At 42.5% G+C, this 23,552-nt stretch overlaps 1 protein-coding gene across 1 annotated transcript in view; it reads right to left on the minus strand.

Moving 5' to 3' along the window:
- The window catches only part of pde10a (phosphodiesterase 10A), a 46,645-nt gene extending 27,364 nt beyond the window's left edge, over nt 1–19,281 (minus strand). The window contains exons 1-2 of the mRNA XM_069659306.1: nt 19,134–19,281; nt 4,052–4,183 (exon numbers count right to left, since the gene is read on the minus strand). Of these exons, the coding sequence (XP_069515407.1) occupies nt 4,052–4,183; nt 19,134–19,197 (196 nt within the window). The 5' untranslated portion in view covers nt 19,198–19,281. The remainder of the gene's footprint in view (nt 1–4,051; nt 4,184–19,133) is intronic.
- Nucleotides 19,282–23,552: the final 4,271 nt, after the last annotated feature.

The raw sequence follows: 23,552 nt of genomic DNA on the forward strand, positions 1-23,552 counted from the left end.
CAAAAAACCTGAATTATCCCTTTAAAGAGCAAAACAATAAACATAGGAATTGGGACACTTTAATACAATAAAGAATAAAGATATAAAAGAACATTATAAAAAATATGTAAAATATATCCTTTAAACATGTGAAAAGATTGTGCTGTATCTGAGCTACTTCGAGAATTGTCTACTGGACAATGAGGAAAAATAAAATCGAAATACAAAGTGTAAAAAATTATGATCTACAAGTTAAAAAAGAAAGTGTAACAAATCAAATCAAATTAAAGATTTAAGCAAACAGCAGATTTATTCCAGCCTGAATCCACAACTGCATGGGCAGAAATTTCCAACCAAGTAGTAGTATGTTCACTGTGTGCCTGTGTGCCTGTGTGCATGGCAGAAAGCACAGAGGAGTAACGCGGGGCCTCTGCATGGGAGCAGCCGAGGGTTTGGGATTTATTAATTACCTCATGACAGCGTGTGGTGTGAAGAAAACATTGCCAGTGGGACAGGGGTCCAGAGAGGAGTGATGGTCAAATGACATCGCTGGGGATTGTGGGAAATCGTGTTCTGCTTACAGTGTTCGGTCACAGGCTGCTTTAAGTCTTTAAAATCCTCTCTTAAAACATTCTTCATCGGAGAGCCTTTCCTGGTTTTACTTTTATATTTGATATCTATGTTATTTTAAAACCAGATAATCTTCTGACTTGTCTGTATTTTGCTGCGTTTGCGAAGCCCTTTGTAACTTGGATTTTTGCTGAAAACTGCTCTATAAATAAAGGGTTGGTTAAGTTATTTAGTAGACCAATCTGCTCTGGAACATTCTGTTACGACACACCAACATCTGCCTTTAAAGTTGAAGCCTAAACTTGAAACATAAACACAACAATATGAAGCAATAAAGCAACAAACAAGAGAACAATACAAGAAAACAATGCACATCTGCAACATTACCACACACGCAACAACATGTGTGCAAATCTGGAGGCTTCTTCAGCAACTACAGGCTGTAACACAACCTTTCACACACACACACTTGCGTGCATGTGTACAGAAAAACTGATTTATGTAATCCAATGTAGCCCATCACATGATAAGTGAGAACGGGACTGGCTGCAGGGACTGCTTCCAGGAAGCTGTGGCTATCTCAGTGACGATCACATGATGACAGGTCCTGCTGATGCGGCTGCGCTCGCAAAATATAAAATCAATCTCTCCTCTAAAAAAGTCTCTGCAAAAATAGACAGAGGAGACATCTTTGGAATTATTTTGCTTCTTTTATGAGTACAAATATTTACATGTACGACCCAGAAATGTGTCTAAAAGTCGTACTGCAGCCATCATCCCAACACACTGACTGTTCAGTCTGCATGAGGATCCAGAAATTAGACGTTTCTTGTCATTTGGGTGGATTCAGCCGCTGAGAGGGAGACGCAGAGCGGTGCCTAAGAGTCTGCTTACAGTGATGTCACAGAGGAAGTGGACTAAAGAGTGATACTACTGATGTGATGTAAGGATCGATGCAGAGAGTGACATGTGGCACGGTGAGAGAGCTGTCAGGCTGGTTGTAGATGATATTATGAGATCTGTGCATTGAATGGCGTACTCACAAACACCCGCTACGTCTTGTTTCGCAGTTAATCCAGTATAAATCGGCCAATCATTCCTGTAGTTGGACTCTGGGTTAAAACTGATTTTCTCTTCTATCACTTCAATGACTTGATGTTGTTAATACTGTACCAAGTCTGCTTCTCCACTGTGTTTGCTCATCCAACAAACTGAAGAGAGAAACAGTTTCACCAGAAGCTTTCCATTTATTGGCGGGTCGGAAATGCAGTTTGCATTAAGTTGCCACTTTCCAAAGTATGTCATCGCACTAATAGTTGCAGTGAGCGGTTAGCATGCACTTCCAGACAACATGAGAATCAACCTGACATGAAACATGTAATCCATCAGAAAGAACCAGCAATAACTGTTTAATTCAAGCATGTGCACGTTGACTTTCCTACGGTGCTGATTACTGGTAGAAATTTAAAAACTTAAATGCTAAGACATCATTATTATTATTGGTTGAACGTATAAGACATTTGTAGAAATTCTTCATCGAGAAATAGAGAAAAGCTGTTGTTATCGCTAAAGAGCTGAAAAAACTGACTTCAGGAAGGCAAACTCCAAGTTACTGAGAAGCAGATGTCAGGCTGCTGATTCGCTTGTCTGATGTGCGAACAAAAGATTTGGCGAGATTAAAAAAAAAAAGATTAACAAATTTTCCTAATGACAATATCAATTTCTCTAAAAGGTATAACCTCGAAGATCTCTGTTTCGTTCTCTTTGGCGCCACCTATGGCGATAAACGGTAATTGCGGGAGCACACTTCTCAGATATCCAGACAGTGCTGCATGTGTGACGTCCACGGTTGGCTCCGGTTGTAACTCTTGATTTTCCTGGCTGACGGTCGCTTTCCTTTTTAGACTGTTTGCTTCATCTGAGCGTCGAGTTTGTTTCTTTTTCTTTGGATTTTCACTTCTTGTTGAAGTTGTATCTGTAGTCATCCATCTTTTCTTTGTTTGTTCAGCCATAGTAGATTACTGTTTACTCGCAACACTTGCAGAGAGCGGAAAAGCAGCCGCTTAGCTCCGCCTACCCTCTCTGGCAGACCAACCACTGCTGGATGATGGAAAACGCGTCACTAACTGCGCGCGGCTTGTGATTTCATCAAAATAATTGCAGCAATCAAATGAAAGTTAAGCTCAACAACATACAGCAACCCACTCATCCTCTCTCTCCGACCCACACAGGTGAACATGGCGCTAGGTACTAACTATGAGTGTCAAAACCTATATCCATGTGACGCAACACTTTTACTAAAAACTGCAATCAAACAATAATAAACTAACAAACAAGAATACAAAAATATACACATATCACCAACCTTATAATATTTATAGCGCAAATATCATATATTCATTCGTGGCTCCTGGATGGACGCTTGTACTGAAGGGACTCTATGGAAACTGAAACGTGAGCTCTTCACCTTTTCTGCACTGAAATGTAATTTATGAATCATCTTTCAGCTTTGCACGAGCGTCATCTGCACCGCGCTGACCTACATGAATGAAATTAGTTATCCCTACTTGGCGCCAGCAAGAATGATCACCATGAGGGTGTCTGTTTGTTACCTGTCAACATAAACTCACACACACACACACACATGTATATACTGTATATAGTGTACACAGGAAGCTGTTTCAAATGCAGGCTGAGACTTGAGAAATCAGCGTCTCTGCATGGCAGCAATGTACACTACTGTCTGCAGACCTCATGGTGAAAGCAGCTCCAAAATGTGACAAAACCATCCTCCACCAGTTTCCCCCCTTCACTTCAACACACCCACACCCTGAGCCAGCACACTCCCCCCCCCTGCCCCTCCCCTGGGCCCCCTTCAGCCGGCTGCATGTCTCTGGAGGTCGCCTCTGACGTCAGCAGCTCGACTGGGCCGAGTGCCAGCTCTGTGGGCCCTTGATGGATGCGGTTGGTCTGAGAAACAGTCCGCTGTGTGTGGAGCGCACGGCACAGACTCAACCCAGCCCGCTCAAACACATCTAATGACCCGTAAACACTCGACAGGCCCGTTCCCTCTCCCTTTCTTCTGTCTATCACACACACTGACGATTAAAGGAGACACATGTGAAGATGAGTGATTTGTTCTGCAAATGGTCGGGATAATAAATACAACCCGCAGAGGCGCGCTCTGCCTCGGCTCTGGTTATCCCCCCGCTCTTTAAGAGAGAAGTTTCAGTTTTTCAGCAATAAAAGCAAACGACTGACGTGGCTGCAGATACTCAGAGCAGCCTGTATTTGTGGTTTCCTCGTTGGGAACCCATGTGGGATTATGTGAGCTAAAAAGTACAAACATTTGACCAAAGCAAAATATCACAGAAATTACAACCCTGCGTCAATAGAGAGAAATCCGCTGATCCAATCATTGTGTCACATTGATCCACGGAGCTGCAGCATGTGTGTTTAATGTTTGCCCTGTTCATGTGTGTGTGTGTGGGAGTGGGTATACCTGCAGGCCTGCTGCTGGTCTTCCTCTTCAGCCATCTGTCCAACGTCTCTGCACTCACACTCTCCAACACAAAGTCGTCCAGCATCTGCGGGTGCAGCGAGAGGTAGGCCTTCACTTTCTCATCTGTCAAGCCTGAGGAGCACAACAAAGTGACTTTTAGTTAAACTGAGCTTTAATCCAGACGAAGCAAAGTTAAGAAGTGAACAATTACGTTGGAGGATGCTGCAAAAATGAATGAATGTTATCAAAGAAGAGAGGAGACAAACATAACATCAGATCATTCATTTATTTATTTAAATCCTAAGAAAACAGGAAGAAACATATTTACCATGGAGAAGGGTAGGGGCAGCAATAAAGGAAAATACATCTCTACGACAAAGATCATTAAATATATTAAAGAGTAAATTTGCAGGAATAAACAACAAGAGGGATAAATAAAAGGTAAACGAAGCTTAAAAAAGATTAAAAGCAAGTGAAATAAAATCTTTCTTATGTGGTTATCTTAAAAGTTTTCTGCAGCAAATTCCAGTTATGTTGAAGAACAGGAAGCAGACTGCCTTCCATAAATGACATCTCCATAATCGGAAGGAAAACTGCTTCAACAATTATTTCTCTTGCGAATAAAGGAAAGGAAGCTAAAAAAAAGCCCAGTTTTACTCTTAGTTTTTATGTCAAAGTGTCTCCTTAATCCAAATACACAGGTATTTATAAAGTTGCAGGTCCTATTGCGGTCAAATTTCAACACCTTTATGATTTATATGTCTTACAAGATCAACCACGTCATACAGCACGCTGCTGAAGGTGCACGTTGTCCCTGACAGTTAGCCAAACAAATGCACAACAAACAGCCAGGGGTCATGTGTTTCCTTTCACTGTGAGGTGAGAGCGACAGCAGCAGCAGCAGCAGCGTCAACGCTCCAGCTAAAGCTCTCCGATAGCCGGGCTAGCTCACTTATGTTTATTGTAAAGCTGTGTCTCCGGGGATAGGAGCCCCCAACAGAGGCAGCAGGATAAAGGAGGACTCGATTGTGCTTAATAGGCAATTAGGTTCTTGAGAGCTCGCTAAGTGCTGCTGTTTACTGTCTTTGTTGTCAGGGAAAAAAGCCATTTGCCAGACCATCGTTGAGGGAAAGTTGTTTTTAATACGGCCGCTGGCGTCTGAGAGGCCGTCACGATGCACTGGGAAACCATCATGTTTAGGTCACACGCACAAACACAGTGTGTGTCTAAATTCAGCCGAGAGACGTCATCTCATCAGGAGGCCGTGAACTGAACCGGACATGAGACGCAACCAAACGTGATAATTCCTGGAAGAGAGAAACAACTGCACTGCTGGATTAACATGTTATGGTATGGTGCACAGTAACTGAGTGTGTTATCAGATCACACCGGAGAGCAGGCCGCCGTACTCAGCAGACCTGATCGTTTTTATAATGCTTTCTCACGAAATGTCTGCTTATCAGCAGCATCTGTGCAGACTCCCTTTGAGTATGAATCACAGGAGGACATGCAGCTGGAAGGCATGTGTTCAGCCGTCACATACACAAACACACACACGCCATGAAGATATTACTAAGTGGGGTGTCTGACTGAAATCCTGTGTGATATCAGGGAGGTGAAAGGCTGCAGATTTTTTGCACAACAGAACTGAAGGTGGAGGCCGGTGGACACGATAATATTGTGATTTTTTGCAATATGTTGAGATTTGCAAGAACCTTTTTTTCAACAGCAAATTAAGTCTCCAAAGGAAGGAGGATTTCAGTTTTCAGTCTTTTTATCTGACCCCATTTTTAAAGCAACAAAACAGGATGTGCATGCACGGACTAACAGGTACAATACAATTTGTACAAAATGTTTAAGGTTTAATAAGGTTTAATAATTGCAGCCGCTTCAGCAACTGCAATTATTAACTTCAATAATAACATCGTCTCCATCTTTGTTTTAACTAACATCCTACTAATCCCTGCTGACGTCAACAGAAAAACACTCAGGACTGAAGAGGAATTGTTATCATTTTACTCCCAAAATCTTAAATGTGTATTTACAAAATTACACTATGGTGCAATAAAAGATCATTACTTAGTGTGTGTATCAATAAAATATTGCCATGCACGTACGATGCTGTATGTAAGTTTTTCCCCACTGCTACTTGAGCTGCAGGTTACTGCTGCAATAACCAACTACAGGCTACGCAGATGGTACTTGCAAAAAAATGCAACATGTAAAAAAAGTGATGCATCCTTTCAGCAGCTGCAGGTTAATCACTGTTATATCCAAAGTAAATAAAAACGTCCTCCTAATCTGTGCTGACCTCTCCAGGATCAAACTCAGCGCCAAGCACTGGACTGAAAAACTGTTAATTTAGCATTCTAGTTTACTTTTTATTGCAATTTTGCCGTTATAATTTCTGTTATTTCCACGGATTATATTGCAATACTTTGCTGTATAAATGTATTTCTCCACCCCTACTTGAGCTGCAAGTAACTGCAATAACCTCTTACAGGCTGCACAAACAATACTTGTTAGTTAGACTTAAAGAAAAATACTGTACAACTTGTGCTTGAGCTGGTTGAACTCTGGGTAACTGTTGCGTGTCTATAAGAAGCTTTAAAACTTGTGTTTGAGGAAAAATTTCAGAATCAAAGCGCTCCTGACTGAACAGTCTGTGATGCTATCTACGACCTTTGATCTACTCCCTGAGAATCATTTGATCTTCACGTATATTGGATCATCAGCCCACTGTGTGTGTGTTTATATGTGTGTGTGTGTGTGTGGGTCGAGCAAGCTTGAGGCTGCAGGCAAATAAGGCAAACATAGGAGGGGGTAAGTTTGGAAGAGGGGGGTGTAGGACGCTGCGGTCTGACGCTGTCCAGACACGAGACACAGATCTTCAGGAGCGGAACGCCTCACGAGACTCCTGGCCAGCTCTGACGCACATCGAGCACACGGCTTAATAAATCAGAGAACGTTAAGGGGGGGGCGAAGAGAGCTGCAGGGGACAGAAAGACACACAGGGAGGAGTAAAATGGGAGCGCAGCAAAGACCCTTACGACTTTGTCCTATTTGAAACACAAAGAGGGCACTGTGATTAGTGACACTAACAAAAATGGAAAAACAAGGAGGCTGTATCAATTTATGAATACTAGTGTTTGTGTCGACGGGCTCTGAAAATTATTTAGCAATCATATGTGTGCACATGAACGAAAATAGTTAAGTGTCCTATTTCCATGGGGCAAAGACAAACTGCAGTGATTAGAATTATGCAGTGGGCATTTTTATATATAACGGTTGACAACATGGTGTTCTGGGTTCAGCAATGTGGTTAAAAATATGAGCAGACACTAGGGAAAAAAAATTAACAAAGGGGGAATCTGTGAAGCCTTATTAGCCAAGATAGAGAAAAGTACGGCTCTGGAGAACAGCCATGTTTACGTTTGACCCCTATCTCCACCCTTACATTTGCTTTGGCGGAGAAGAATTAAATATTTTTACAAACATCATAAGAGAAGGGAGGACAAAATATCTGCCAGCTCATCAGTATCGGGCCGATAACTACTTAAAAGGTTGATCATATTTTTGTAATTGTCAAATAAGTCACATAAATAGAGCAACACCAACTCTCCTCCTACTAACTTACTTACTCCCCAACCTGTCCACTAAAAACATAAATCTATGAATAAGTTCTCTCATGACAAAAACAGCTAAATATTTACTTAAACAGCTGCACACTTTGATTTTCATCAAACATTTTCCAAACTGCAGTTACAAGTGCTTTTGTTCGGGACTATTTTCAGCTGCGGATGAATACACTTTTGGTGCTCCAGTGATTTTTCAGGCTGCAGGATGTGTTTCTGGGATATTGTTAAAATAAAATACAGTTTCCATGTTCATTTTATGTAACTGAGTGTTGCTCACAGATGTTGTGTTAAGAGTTTATTGGAAACAACAGCGCTCTATGGTACAAAATAATAACAGAGATATCATGCAAATGAGTCAATACTTGTTTGTTTGTTTCGGTCTTTACATGGTATTTTTTTGTAAATGAGAAAAACAGAGTAGCACCAGCTGTACTGTGTAATATAAATGTTGTATTTATTGTGTATTATATTGTATTGTTCTTATTATTATAGGAGGCGTGACAACATTCAGTGAAGGGACTATCGATGAATCCTTTCAGCTAGCTTGGGTATATTAAAGACGGGGTATTATGCTGTTTCACATTTGAAGACATATATATAATGTTACGATGTTGGATGTTCAGACTAAACGTGGGTGAAGTTTCAGATCTGTAGGTGAAAGAATGTTGGAGTAATCCCAAGGCTTCTCAGCTCAGGGCCAACGCCAGGTTTTACACAGTTTTTTCTACACGCTGCCCTTTGTGACGTCACAAAGTGCAGCCTTGGCAGACTTCGGAGAGCTGGCCAATCAGAAGCAAGCGGGCTTGTAGGGGCGGGGTTTCGTAAAGGGACAGAGCTAAATGAGTCATCTCAGGCAGCGGCTGTATGAGGGCCTGCACAGTTTTTTTTACTGTAAATTATGCTAAGCTACTCCACAGGTATCACAGAGTGAAATATGAAGCTTGACATTAGCATAATACCCCCTCTTTAACATGTGTTTTATGTAGATGTACAGCCTCCCTTTCAATAAGAAATTAAAAGGAAAACGTATCTTTTTAAACTGTTATGATGATGATGCATTGATTGAATGCTTACAGTAAGCCCTATGACACTTGCATACAATGTTTTGATGCATAAACTGAAGGCAGTGCACGTGTCAGGGAGTCCACTTCCTGTACAGTCACTGTATGAGCCGTGATGTTTGAAAATGTATAACTCCCCTGGTGTCGCCGAGACAGATTCAATGTGTTTATCTGAACCAGTTTAAAGGAAGAAATCTCAGGTTATTGGAAAAAGTCAAAAATGTAAATATCATCAATCTCTATTAAGGCGCTGTGGAAAAAGAAGCCAGGGGAACGGCTGGTTTGACCCAACAGCCACTTTATTGTAGCGTGATGGTGATTGATGGCACTTTTTTTCTCAACATTCCTGCTACTTTCTGCCAACCTCACAGACCTTCCCTCTGATTCCCTCTGAAATCTTTCGAGTCGCGGCTCAACCTAATGCGACCGCAGTGACACTCACATCAGCAGGACATGCGTCAGTGTCCACGGCCTGCGACTACGACGGCTCATCAAAGGTGCAGCCAGATCTGTCCCACACGCTGCGGTCCAAAATGGTTAACCCCACCAGGAACCACATGTGCTCACTCAAACAGGAGAGAGAGTGCTGTGGTGGAAGCGACTGGTTTGATCAGAGTTTTTTCTTCTATTTTGTCTAACTTCAGCAAATGTTCCTTCCCACAGGGGCTAATACTGCTGGAGACAATGGCGTCATCAAGACGAGCAACAAATGTTCTGGATTTGAGTCTAGTGAAGACAATGTCTGACACGTCGGACATAAACAAATCATGATGTACAAACAAAGTAAATCCCAGTTGTCACATTTTTAAAATTACAAAATCCCGAGCCAAACCTTAAACGCTCAGCCAGAGCAGTTACGTCTCCTTAGGTCTACAACACATGAATTTTCAGTGTACTGTAGGCTGTAGAAATGCTGGATAATTACTTTTTACTGGACATCTTTATAATTAAAGCTTATACAGTAGTAGAAGAAGTGTTCAGATCCTTTAAAGTGATAATCTCGAAGATTTTCATTTAAATAAATGTCTGTTAAGTCACTATCTATCGCCGAATGAGGCAACACAATGGAGCCGATGGCCCGCTGATGAAAGCCTTTGCATTTGCAGTAATACAGGCTTTGTGTCTGTGGCGACGTTCGCGGAATAAATCACAAGCGGCGCCCAGTTAGTGACGCGTTTTCCATCAGCCAGCAGTGGTTGGTCTGCCAGAGAGGGTAGGCGGAGCTAAGCGGCTGCTTTTCCGCTCTCTGAAAGTGTTGCGAGTAAACAGTAATCTACTATGGCTGAACAAACAAAGAAAAGATGGATGACTACAGATACAACTTCAACAAGAAGCTAAAATCCAAAGAAACAGAAACAAACTCGACGCTCAGATGAAGCAAACAGTCTGAAAAGGAAAGCGACCATCAGCCAGGAAAATCAAGAGTTACAACCGGAGCCAACCGTGGACGTCACACATGCAGCACTGTCTGGATATCTGGGAAGTGTGCTCCTGCAGTTACCGTTTATCGCCACAGGTGCCGCCAAAGAGAACGAAACTGAGATCTTTGAGATTACAACTTTAACTTGGAATTAAAGATTAGAGATAGACCGATATGTTTTTTTCAGGGCCGATACCGATACCGATTATTAGTAGTCAAGGAGGCCGATAACCGATATTTGGAGCCGATATTCATTTGCAGTAAAAGTGAAAATATTGGTGTAAATTTTGAATAATACAAACTCCAACACTCAACTTTGTTTAAATGCCTTTAAGCATATGTTTATTAAACAAACAAACAAAAAGCGCAGGGAGTTCCCAGGGTCAGCAGCATCTCTTCTAAAGAGAGATGCTGCTATATCGGCGCCGATAATTGGCCCGGCCGATAATCGATCGATCCCTATTAAAAAATTACTTAAAGTTTGCATCTACGATATCAAAAGTAAAAGTCTTCTCTCTGCAGAAATATTTCCTGTGAAATGACAAAGAAACACTTTTATAAAGGCACATCTGGTCCACTATAAAAGTTACGTTATTAAACAAGTTCATGTTTTCTGGCTGGGATTTTGTCCTGAATGTTTCCTGTCTTACTTTCAAAAAAATACAACCATGTGCCATGTTATTTTTTAATCTTTTACTCCAGCTCTTTATCATTGAGTATCTGTGTCTTTTACTACCTTGTATTAATCTAGCACTTTGCACTGCCTCAGTGTGTGACATGTGCTATACAAATAAAGCTGCCTAGTAGTAGAGTTTACTTGAGTGGTTCCCTACACCCTGTTCAAAGGTCACAAGACAAATCTGGGAGGTCATGTGATGATAAACAAGAAAAGTTGTGTTTGTAATTGTGAAGCTTTTTACCTTTTTTTGTGAAATATTGGGGCTGGAAATGTTATTTAAATCAAACCTTTTGGGAGGTTAAAAGCAAGTTCTCTCTCCACTTCTGATCAAGACTGGGGCCACAACAAGACTCATTATTTTTTCTCAGGGGTCACTTTTATGCCTTTATTGAGCGGGAGAGGACAGTTGGTCGTGTCGGAAACAGGGGAAGAGAGAGTGGGGATGACACGCGGCCGAGCGTGGGAGTGTAACCCGGGGCCGCAGCATCTGTAGGCTCTGTATATGGGATCTAACCACTTTAGGTAGTGCTTTAAAACGACAACATTTCACTTTAAAATGAACTGGATTAGAAGTTCTGCAGAAAATAGAAACACAAATGTAAAGGACAAGAACCTTAAAATCGTCCTTTAACAGCTCTTGTGCTTAAATGAGTCCGAGTAAAGGCGGGAAGCAGTTTGTCATGCAGTATGTTTGCGAGCGGCTGCAGCCCAGTTGGCACAGATTTGGGTGCCTGACTCAGACTTGGGCTTCCTGTGTAAAAACTGAAGCCTGAGTTCATGCAGTGAGGTATCGTTGCATAACACTTATCTTGACTACAGCACACCACACCCTGAGACTGGGAAGGGAAGGCCAAGCCAGTCACAGTCTGTCTGGCTCTTGCGTCCAAGTTTCAGTATGAACACGCTCCTGTGTGACGGGGAAAGTGTTTACAGGCGGTATCCATACCGTGTTTACACCAGCTTGTTGCATTCAGAATAAAAACATCTTGAAAAGCTTCAAAATAGTAAATTCTTGGGGGTTCAATTCAGTTTTATGGGCGTTTTTATGAAGGAAATCAATTAGGCATGGTGTGATTTTATATGGAAAAGTAAATGGGTTGTAGAGCTGCTGAAACTGTAAGTGATTCACTCCATCGTGTAATAAAATGTGCTTTCAATAAATACTTCATTAAAGAACGGACACAGGCTGCAGCATTGAATCCTGATAGCGAGTCGGTCATATACGAGTCCTAATAAGACGCTCTGCAGGTCAACATTTATCAATGACATGCAAGAGTAGTATTTCTGACGCTGCGTGTCTTTATAGGAAGCTCCTTCAGAGAACAGGAAGAGAAAAGAAAGTCCTCGTTTCGCTCTGTTCTCTCACCTCTGTCCTTATTTCACCTTTTACACCTTGTTTGATTTCCACCTGCACAGCCTCTCCCTGTCACTGTTTTGATGCAACGCCACGTTTAATGTCATCACTTCTCCCGAGAGCTGAGGAACAGACGTGGTGATTGCACTCAACTGCTGATCAGCTTCCTCTTTTATTTCTCAATATAAACCTCTGTGACGTGGGAGACAAATCACAAGGTCCCCCCCCCCGAGAAGTCCCACAAGGAAGTCACTGTCATTTTGGTAAAGTGTGTCATTATCGTCAATAAATTGAGCAAATCTCTTTTTCTTTAAGTACTGAAAAATCAGTTAAATTCTGTTTTTGACAGTATGAAATCCCCAAATATAAACCACTGTGGTTAAAGTTTTCACCTCATGGCAGTGTGTGTGTGTGTGTGTGTGTGTGTGTGTGTGTGTGTGTGTGCACGCATCAGGACACTGTGACATCAGTGTTGGGTGTGGTTACAGGTGCAAAGGAGCACACACACACACACACACACACACAGCCATAATGCTAAGGGTGATGTAGAGTTACTTTTTAGTCAATAGGGCAGTGTATGATTAACATTTCTTATAACTGGAGCTCAAACTGACTTTGACAGAAGCTCTGGTGATTTATGTTCTAACTTGTAACGTTTTGTGTATTTTTTCTAAACTGCTGTAGTGTTTAGAATTTTCGACACAAAAGTCCGAAGAGCGTGATCTGTTAAAGAAAGGCTTCATAATCATGAAATGTAAGAAGTGACAAGAAGTTGAACATATTTCACGTTAACGTTTTGCCCTGAATTCAGCCTGTCAGGTTAACTCACTAAAACTCTTTTCCGAAGTGCCATAAATAAAACTGTTGGTTTAAAGTTGTAATCTCGAAGATCTCAGTTTCGTTCTCTTTGGCGCCACCTATGGCGATAAACGGTAATTGCAGGAGCACACTTCCCAGATATCCAGACAGTGCTGCATGTGTGACGTCCACGGTCGGCTCCGGTTGTAACTCTTGATTTTCCTGGCTGACGGTCGCTTTCCTTTTCAGACTGTTTGCTTCATCTGAGCGTCGAGTTTGTTTCTTTTTCTTTGGATTTTCACTTCTTGTTGAAGTTGTATCTGTAGTCATCCATCTTTTCTGTGTTTGTTCAGCCATAGTAGATTACTGTTTACTCGCAACACTTACAGAGAGCGGAAAAGCAGCCGCTTAGCTCCGCCTACCCTCTCTGGCAAACCAACCACTGCTGGCTGATGGAAAACGCGTCACTAACTGGGCGCCGCTTGTGATTCATAGATAGAGACTTAACAGACATTTATTTGTATGAAAATCTTTGAGATTATATCTTTAAAGTAGATTTTAGTATCTTTTATTTCGTGTTAATTTGCGGCCCCCTGATGAAAAATCATCTCCTGCTTCCTCTTACCTGTCTAACGTGCTACTCACTGGGAAAATGTGAACAAAGGTTCTGTAAAGTCAGATTCTTACCTGGTGGCAGCGACGACAGACATTAATATAACTATAATGACAAAATGAATCTTCTTGCTGATGGTCTCGTTTGCTTTTGTAGGCATCAAATTTCACAACCAGTTCAAACACTACCTTTAAAGGTGGGGTAATCATATTGGGCTCCATATTTCACTCTGTGATACCTGTGGAGTAGCTTAGCATAATTTACAGTTAAAAAAACTGTCAGCTCTGACCCTTTAAGAAGCTCCGCCCCTACAAGCCCACTTACTTCTGATTGGCCAGCTCCCTGAAGCCTGCTGAGGCTTGCACTTTGTGACGTCACAAAGTGCAGCGTGTAGAAAAAGCTGTGTGAAACCTGGCGTTCACAGCAGCCTGCAGACTGAGCTGAGAAGCCTGGGGATTACGCCAACATACTTTCACCTACAGATCTGAAACTTCACCCACGCTTAGCCTGGACATCCAACATTATAACATTATCTTAAAATGTGAAACAGTATAACACCCACTCTGTAAGGTGTGAGGCTAGCAGGAGTTTACAGTTAGAAATGGTTTAAGCTTACTTGCTGCTGTAGAAAACACACAGCCTTTTTATTTAATATTTGTTGTTGTTTAAGATTGCAAAGTCCTGGAGGGACTGCCAGAGCAAAGTGTTGCTTTAATTTAAACAATAAACTGCAGATGAAGGAACAGTTTCAGAGCTGTTAAAACATCAACCAGCTCCATCACTCATCTCCTTTTCTCCTTTAGCGCTATCTGTGTGCTGTAGCCTGAACAGAGGTGAGCGCGTGTCCTAACACTCCTGTCAGGCGATGTCGACAGCAGAGGCCGACCGCGGCAGAGCCGATGTTTAGCGAGCAAGATGTTCCTGCGCTGCAACACACAGATGAAAAATGCACATGAGAGAAAAAGGGAAAAGACCACTTCTCCTGAAGCACACTCCCTCTGGCAGGGAGTCAAGGGCAAGCTGCCAAGGTACTACTTTTCACTTTCCTGACATGAGGCTGAGGCAGGAAAGAGAGGAGGAGGGGGGGCTGCTGCGGGGTGCGTGCGTCAGCAGGTCCGCCTGGGACTCCCTTGCCAGGAGGTGGGAAGAGCATGTGGTTCTTATCTTATCTATGGGAGGGCTGGAGCACAGCGGCCAACACTGACATTCAGTGAGCGGCAAGGAGGGAGAAAAGAGCCGACACTGAAGATGAAAACGCTTCGACTCCTCTCCCCCTGCATGTTCACTTCATTTATTCATTGAGCCTGTCCCGGTTAACCTGGGTATGAGTGTGTGTGTGTGTGTGTACATATGCAGCGACACACACATGCACGCACACACCACATTCCACAGCAGCCAAGGGTGAGGTCATGAAAAGGTGTCAAATGAAGAAAATGCAGTTTCACCCTGAACTTTCCTGCAGCTCCATCACTTCGAGGGACACGCCCCCACATGGAGAAAACAAACACCTCTGCACAAACATGCAAGCTCACACCTCGCAACCGAGAGAAAGAGAGAGAGAGAGAGAGATTTCCATGGAAATGTAATTTGCATTATTTCCACCTCCGTGGTCCAGGTCATTAGACGTAAAGGGTAGGGGCTATAAATGGCCAGCTGAGATGTAGATAAGGCATGTCCCTTGATCCGCAGCCTAACAGTGTGGTCACAGGCAAGCAGCGGCACTCTGCCTGCAGTGACAGACAAAAAGCAGGTCAGCATTCACCGTCCACTCAAGTTATATACTTCAAACTTTCATGTGTAGAGGTGCTCACTCACACAGCCTTCAAGACCACGGATAGTGAGAAGGGCTGCACAATACATCGTACTTTGATCGTCGTCTTGAGATGAACGCGCACAATAAACACATCACAAAGACCGCAGGAATCGCAGCAGGCAGACACCAAACATATCAGATGAAGCTCCAGCGAGCCGTCAGATACCCTCAGAAGAGTTGGTGTCAATTCAGGGACGACTGGGACGTTTCGACAGCAGGAACTTTCCCCAGGAACTAGGAACCTTTTGAAGAAGTTGCGTTTTGATAGCAGGAACCAGGGTCTAATTGATTTTCCCCCTGAAAAGTCCCTGCTAGGGGGGTAGTACTTTCCAAAGGTCCAGGAACTTTCAGGGCGGGGCAAATGATAAATGACGAAAATGACAAAGCACTCGATCGCAGAGGCGAGTTACTTATGTCTTGTTGTCACATGATCAAACATGGCGGAAGACGTCGGAGCAGATTCCATGAAGCAAAATATTCCCAATCCAACTGATTTACACATTAGAGCAAAGTATTTTCAATGGTTTAAAAGTTTAATAGTCCGAATATGACAGGATGTTTAGTGAGGTAAGGAATGTCCTTTTAACTTTCACACAGAGGACATTTCAGAGCCTCTACTTTTTTACTTTTACTTCAGAAAAACACTTCAACCAGGACTTCTACTTTCACCGCAGTCTCTCTTTTACACAAGTATCTGAACTTCTACTCGACCTCAGCATGCGTGCACTTTTGACACCTTTTACATCACAGATTTTCCTTATTTCCTCCTCAGGCCTCAAAGTGAGCACTCACAGTAAATCTGCATTTGCTGTCTTCGAGTCATCATCAAACTGGTGGTTTGGTGTTTAACTGCGTCTCAGCCCCCCCCCTCTACCCCCCACCTCATCCCCAGAGCCACATCAGTAATCAGGGGTTGTGTTCCCCGCTCCACATCTGGACTGATGCTGAACTGTGCAGCCGCTCTGCAGAGAGGCCAGTGGGGACCCGGTAATGAGAAGCACAGATCTTTGCGTCTTCTCCACTTTTATGAGCCCTGACGCGAGGACAACTTGTAAGGAAATCTACATGCATGTGGCCTTTTCCCATCCCCTCAGATAGCAACTCACGACAAGCTGATGAGGGGTCAACGGACGCCTCGAGGAGAATGTCATCTGTTACACCGCTCCGATCGTGCACTGTGCCCTGGCGCTGATCCAGGCCTGCTCAGATCTTGATACTAGAAAGGGTTCAAACTGCATGACAGGCTAATTTTCTCTGGCTTAAATTTCCTGGGAGTTTAAATAAACACGAAAGACAAATCACAAAGAGCAACTACTTGGCTCTGTGCTCAGCCAGGCTGGAATTATTCTGCCATTCAAATTTCAATCAAGCATTATTTTAATATCAAGCGCTACATGTTTTATATAAGGAGAGAAGTCCTCACTGTGAGGGAGAGAGGGCATGCGGTGGGGCAGGAAATGTCCAGCGTGAGCACTTCCTGCCTGACAATGCAGCCTTCTTCACTGAGTTAAGCAATTCATCGACAGCCAATTGGGTTTGAAAATGCCTGAGAGATCACATTAGGGCTGACCCAGACTGACCTCCAATACCAGCCAGGACTTTCCACAAACAATGCACACAAACACACACGTGCATGTTACTTTCCCCGTAACGTGAGGCTACAAACAGCTACGACAGACCGGTCAGAAGGCTTTGAATTAAAGGAGCAAGCAAAGAGCAGACACGCTGTCTTTACAAACTGGAGCCTGTTTCTGCAGGGAGGACTGGATCTTCAGGACAGTCCAGTAAGAGTGGATGAAACTCTGACAGGAGAACAAACATGCTACAAAACAAAACAGCAGTTTTTCCACAAATAAAGTCTTCTACCCGTCAGTGCAGGATACATTTAAAGTTATCTATCACATGTCTCCTATTTGCAGGAAGCCGTCTTTGTCCACAGATGCTGAGTTATATCCTACTTCAAAAAATATTTGGTATGTTTTATGTGCCTAAATCAAATTATTCTCTGATCTCACGGAAAGGTGCAGTAAGAAGGCAAACAGGGTGTAAAATGAAGCCTACATTTAACCCACATTAATTGACAGCTGTGCAACATATGAGTAAGAAAATCATTAATGCACGCTGGTTACAATCTCTGTACGTTGCACTTTGTTTCTGCTTTTCTTACTGTAAATTTTGCACTCATTCCTGCACAAACTTGCAGCCTTCTTTATAACACTTTATAAATAAACATATCGTGCATAATTAATTTAATGTTCTTTTATATCTTTATTTGATCTCTTTAAAGTGTTTTTGACGGGAGGTGGATCCTGTTAACTTCCTTTCTGTTTATTCTTTTGAACCAGAACAAATGCCTAGTGTGCTTAAAACCTACGTGGAAATAAACCTGATTCTGACGGGGAAAAGAGAAGCTTAAATGCGAGCTATGATTATAAGAAAGCAAAGGTGTGAGCAGATTCACCTTTATGTATTTTACCTGTGTATAGTTTTAAAAAATAGCCTAAGACAGCCGAATTTTCCAGCTCATCCTGAGAGGACTCTGACAGCCGCAGCCGCTCTCCTCCTCCTCTGTTGTTCTGTATATACAGAAAGTGTGGAAGCTTTTTGTGAAACTAAAATTCTTGTCCTTTTTTGGTCAGTGTGAGGGCGGGTTACCTACATACTGTACCTCAATAATACATTCCATGACTGCAGTTTACTGCTATGTGTGTACTTTGGCATCTGTCACTGTCCCAGGCCCCGAACTGCTAACTTGTTATTAAGGGCTGCCACTAAAGGTCACACGAGGCGCCACTGACACGACTGACAGGGCGACACACAAAGGGAGAGTAACGGTCACAGAAATGATTAATCACACTAAATCCTAAAGTAGATGTTGTCTTAGTGTTATGACAGAAATAAAACAGATAAAATACCAGAACATGCAGGAGACAGATATGCAAACGAAATGTGTTAATTAGGCGATTAATATAATATATTATATTTTAGCTATTCATTCTCCTGTATCTAATTACTCAAATAAAATAATGTATAACAGTGGCGGATACTGCCTCTGAAATTATGCTGAAAAACAGGAAAGCTACAGGTACCTAATAAATAAATATGAGTGATATAGGGACTGGTGTAAGTAGCTATGAATATTACAATACATATAAAAAATACAGTTTGTATAATTATAAAAACCCGAACTAACTTATGAAGCTCTATTGATCCTGAATTGACATCTCTACCGGTATATTTTGTATTTTTTTATTTGTATTTTCATTGAGGAGAAATCAGTGTGAACAGTTTGTATCATCACTCCGGCACAGAGGCTGCAGACTTCGCTTCGCTGTTTGATGCCATGTCCTACTGCAGCACTGCTGACTGTCCCTGCTGCTGCTGCTACAGACCGGGTCCGGACCGACTCAGATCCGAGATTCAGTTCATAAACCCGGCTGTACATTCGATTCAAAAGACCGTCAAGACACACGCTACATTTTCCTTCTTGCAGTCCTGTGCTGTCCCCTTCAAAGAAGTCCCCACCCATCAAGATCAGCTATCAATCTGTCATTCATAAAGTTGGATAGACACATGGACGAATATAGTACGGCTGCAGGACCAAAATATGTCCATGTTCTCGCGATTTACTAGAGTAAAGCTTTTTATATTTTGGGTACATTTTAGCGATGATTTTACTCTAAAAGTGTTAGTGAGAAATACCTACTTGCACCCAGGAAACAGTCCGTTAACCTTCTGAAACAGCTTGTTGAAGACGGACCATCTTCCATTTCGGACTGTGAGCGCAGAAGGAGAGAGGAGCCCCGGAGAAAAGTGCGCCTCTGCAGCTGCAACTTGGTGCGTCTGATCCAAAACCCAAACTATTCCAGTACGCGTTGAGGTGATGGTGTCCTCAGTGCTTCAGGCTGTGCACGGTTTAGGAAGGGCAAGAAGAGCAGAGTGCTGCCCCCCCTCCCACCCCACCCTCCACCAGCGCTATGACCCAGCACCGCTGGCCGAGGTGTAGCTACAGTCGGCCCGCCTCCTCGGCGTGGTGGCTCCGTTGTGGATGTGCAGCAGCAGACTGGAGGAGCGGAGACGACGACGCATAGACACAGGGAAATGGGAGTAAACACGCACACACAGGCGCGCGCTGGCGCACACACATGAGGGGAGAGAGGGGAAGACATGAGCGCGCCAGTGTTAAGTTAGCCCTAAATATCAAGCAGGACTTCCTCTCTTGTTTTCAAAATAAAGGCCAAAACTATAACGGCCCTGAAGGATCAGGGTTATGAATGAAAACTGTTTTTTATAAAAGAGAATTTCAGTATTTAAGAGCATTTTTAAGAATGTATTTCAACAGGCTACAGTCCTGAGGCCCATGCCTAAATTGGACATATTTCTAATGATAGATATGACTGAAAATATTTGCAAAAATAGTAAACATCTAGGCAGAGCACTTCAACATGAGTGTCACCTTCTGAAACATTTAACTGATGATGAATATCTCCAAAGCTTCCATTCATCCAGCAACATTTTCTTTCAAAAATTCAACAAATGTATTTTAATTTGAAAGATACCACGTCCTCATTTCCGGTATTTTTTGCTCATTTGACGCGTCTGGGAAGCGCACTCTTGACGCTGCTGAACTGCTGTTCCTGTTCCTGAATTTGGCTGCGTAAAAGGGGCAGAGCCACATGCCCAGCGCTCTCCGGAGACACGATGCTGTTTCCTGATCCACGACTCGGTGGTCAAGGAGGAGACGGGCACAGCCTCAACGTTTGAAGCTTGGGTGGACAAAGCAATGGAGCGTCTACCATCACAGCCAATGAGTGAAAAGCTGCAGCACAGTGGATAAAGAAAACTCTCCTAGCGTTTTACAATGAACTGAATTCCTTCCTGCTCTTGAGGTGCCCTGACCTCTGACCTCATCAGCAGATAGAGTAAGACATAGCAACAAAATTTAAGAATGACTCTTGTTCAAAGAGCTTCTTCATTCAGATCAACCTCTCACACAGACAAAAAGACAACCACTGGTTTCAGGCAGATAATCTGTCTGGTAGTTTTGTTCATGATCATGTTCATGAAGTCGCAGCAAAATAAAAGCTGAGTATTTGTACAGAAAACCGAAACGATGTGCGTGTATGTGTGAGAGAGTGACCAGGGACAGTATAAACATCGATCACACCGAGCTCTAATTCCTTTTATCTCGCTGGAGATTTTACGAGAGCTTCTTTTGTCTGAACAAAATCAGATTTGTCTTTCTGCCTTTTTCTTGCTCTCTGTTGATATTTCAGCTCCTGACTTCAAATATCCGCAGAGACTCACATTCACAAAAGGGAATGTATTCAATTGATTTATTTCACCAGGCAAACTCAGTCATACATTTGCATAAATTATAATTGTAAATATTGCCTTGAATTGGCAAGACGAAATAAATCAATGCAAGTCCGTTCCTTTTGAAAAGACCAAACTCTGAAAACTACTGCAAAGGCTGAAATATCTGGACTCACTGGAGCTGTAATCCTATCAAAATAAAATCCAATCCAACTGGGAAAATAACAAAAATAATCTAATTATTCTTACATATGTGTTAACAAGAGGAACATTTTACATTCTGCGCGGACTGCAGAAGAATCAGAAGGAAAACAATGGAGGTTGAACACAGATTCACCTGTTTGCTTCAACAAACTAAGATGTCAAAGCCTGTAAGTTAAACCACAGAGCTACCCACAGACTAGTTTTTTAGTTTCATATTCAAATGTTAGTCACAGGACTTCCTGTATCAGTTTGAGCTTTCTCTGACGTCTGTGAGGCAACACATAGTTCCTGTTAACTGCACACGTTTTCCCTTAAAGCTGACCAATGAATGTACAACTCATCAGTCATTTACAGGAAATTTAATGTGCACAACAATCCTGGCAGGAAACTAATTCTGTGCCAAAAATCAACCCCCATAAAACACACATGACATAAAGCATCCAAATCCAGATCTTAGCTCAGTTTAAATGTACAAAATGTCGGTATCAGCCTTAAATTATTCCTGTTTAATGCTTTTCTTTGTCTGAGGATCCTAAATCAAGCTCCAAATGAAGTGAGCTCCCTATCTCCACCACCTCTGTAGACGTGTGCTCGTGTTATCTGCACTCACCGTGCACCTAAACGGCTCTGAGTCGGCAACATGATACAGCACAAAGCGTGCCCTCACAGCCGCAGTATTACATACTGATCATATCGAGAGAGAGAGAGGTGTGGGAGCTGTGGCCGGTTACGTCAGCATTTGCGCTATCAATCTCAGGCATTCCTACACTCTTCAGCAGCTGGTCCATGCAGAGGTCACGTATAACATAACAGATTCTCTCTGACACACTCGGTCGCTTCTCCTTCAATGTGAGCCAAACGAGAAAAGCCCTTACATGAAGAAACATTCTGCATCTTTCAGGAACACATCAGCTCATGCCTTTGGATTTTGAAGTGTGAACAAATGTGCGCAAAAAAGTGTGCATCTTTTTATCTGGTAATATCTTTCCCATGCACAGGAGTGTTAGAGGTTGAATACAGGTGAGGCTGAAGGTAAAGAAAAATAAATTCATCCTTTTGATACAGCTTCTGAAAAATCACACATAAAAAACATACTTTCTTGGCTTTAATCCAGCTAACATGTATGATATTTCATTCTGAATTATGAGACTTCTGAGGATAAATAAAGGAAGTTGTAAAATCGTTGTCAGATGTAGCACGAATGAGAAGAACCTCGAGTTTATGAGGCTGTCAGCCCCTTCGAGCCTCACCTCTGCGCTTCCTCCCTGCACTCCAAGTAGCTTATGCACGGAAATTTGGATGGAAAACAAATGCTTTAAAATGTTCCCTGCAAAGTTCATGACTGCAAGTTTATGAGCTTATGTGAGACGGTTAAGGATGAAGAACTTATAGGCAAACGCTGAAGATCACAAGGGATGCAGCGACTCTGTCTGTGACCCACCGGTGAACCCTCCTGATCCGCTGCGCTCAGAAGCAGCAGAGCAACCGTTCTTATGTTTGAATAATTATTACATAACAGGAAGTAACTTGACCTGTCAAACTGATATTTCCACTGTGTTTAGATTAGTCCGCTTGGTATGAAATAAACCAAAAGCACTGACACTAAAAGAAACAGGAATTGTCCTAAAGAAGACCTGTTTTTATCCACGCAGACAGCCGTATTTTTAGCCGAGCACATGATTAAATATGTATTCGGTTTGAATGTATATGAGTCACATATTAGCAAAAGACACAAAAGCAGCAGAAAGATCCAAGCAAATCTGGAGCTGTCAGATGTTTCCTGTACTATTTTAAGGGCACAAAGCCGGCTGCGTTTTATTAAAGACACACGGGTGGTTGTTAGGGAGCTGCCGGGCATCTCTGGAGGGCAGGTAAAGAAACTGTTTCTGACCTTTGACCCTGAAGATTTTGATCAAAACATGTCCAAACATCTTTAATTTCAAACTGCAGTGGTATCTGATTTTATTTCAACAGTTGGTTATATAGCTTCTCCATTGATGTTCAAGATACTGTCCTTTGCAGTGGTGGAAGAACATGGCAGGCAGTATTATCCTTTAACAGTGCATCATCTTTATTCCTTTAGCTGACAAATAACTGAATTATAAAGCATTAAATGCAGTTAAATAAAAGACGAATATGGAACTGGAGTACCTCAGATTTCTACACATGTAGTAAATGCACTTTGTTATCTTCCTCCGCCCGCCTGGTTGGAGGTGCTCTGCTGAGGTTAATGTGACAAATATATCTTTACAGAAGGGAAGAGACCCCACGCAGCAGACAGGTCAACACGTGGATTTCGCGGCTAAATCTGCGTCACAGTATCTTTTTCTTTGTATGGATACAGTTGGAAGAGAAGAACGAAGCCCCACGGACCCAAGAAAACCTCAAAATGTCCGCCATGACTCCCTCGGCTTGATCTGTATCAATTTGGACAGACAGTGCACACTCTTTTCTCTGTCAACATTATCCTGCCACCAAATCCCAGATCCATCTGTGAATGGGGAGCATGTGTGTTACAGAGGAATTTATGGAAATCAAAAAGGTGGTGATGAAAGAAGCTGAAATCTCGTCTGTCTTCGTATGGGATGTGTGTGTCACATGCAGA

Source organism: Semicossyphus pulcher, unplaced genomic scaffold (assembly GCF_022749685.1).
Source record: "Semicossyphus pulcher isolate SPU_LCO1_2020_fin unplaced genomic scaffold, fSemPul1.0.p SCAF_12, whole genome shotgun sequence".
Taxonomy (NCBI): Eukaryota; Metazoa; Chordata; class Actinopteri; order Labriformes; family Labridae; genus Semicossyphus; species Semicossyphus pulcher.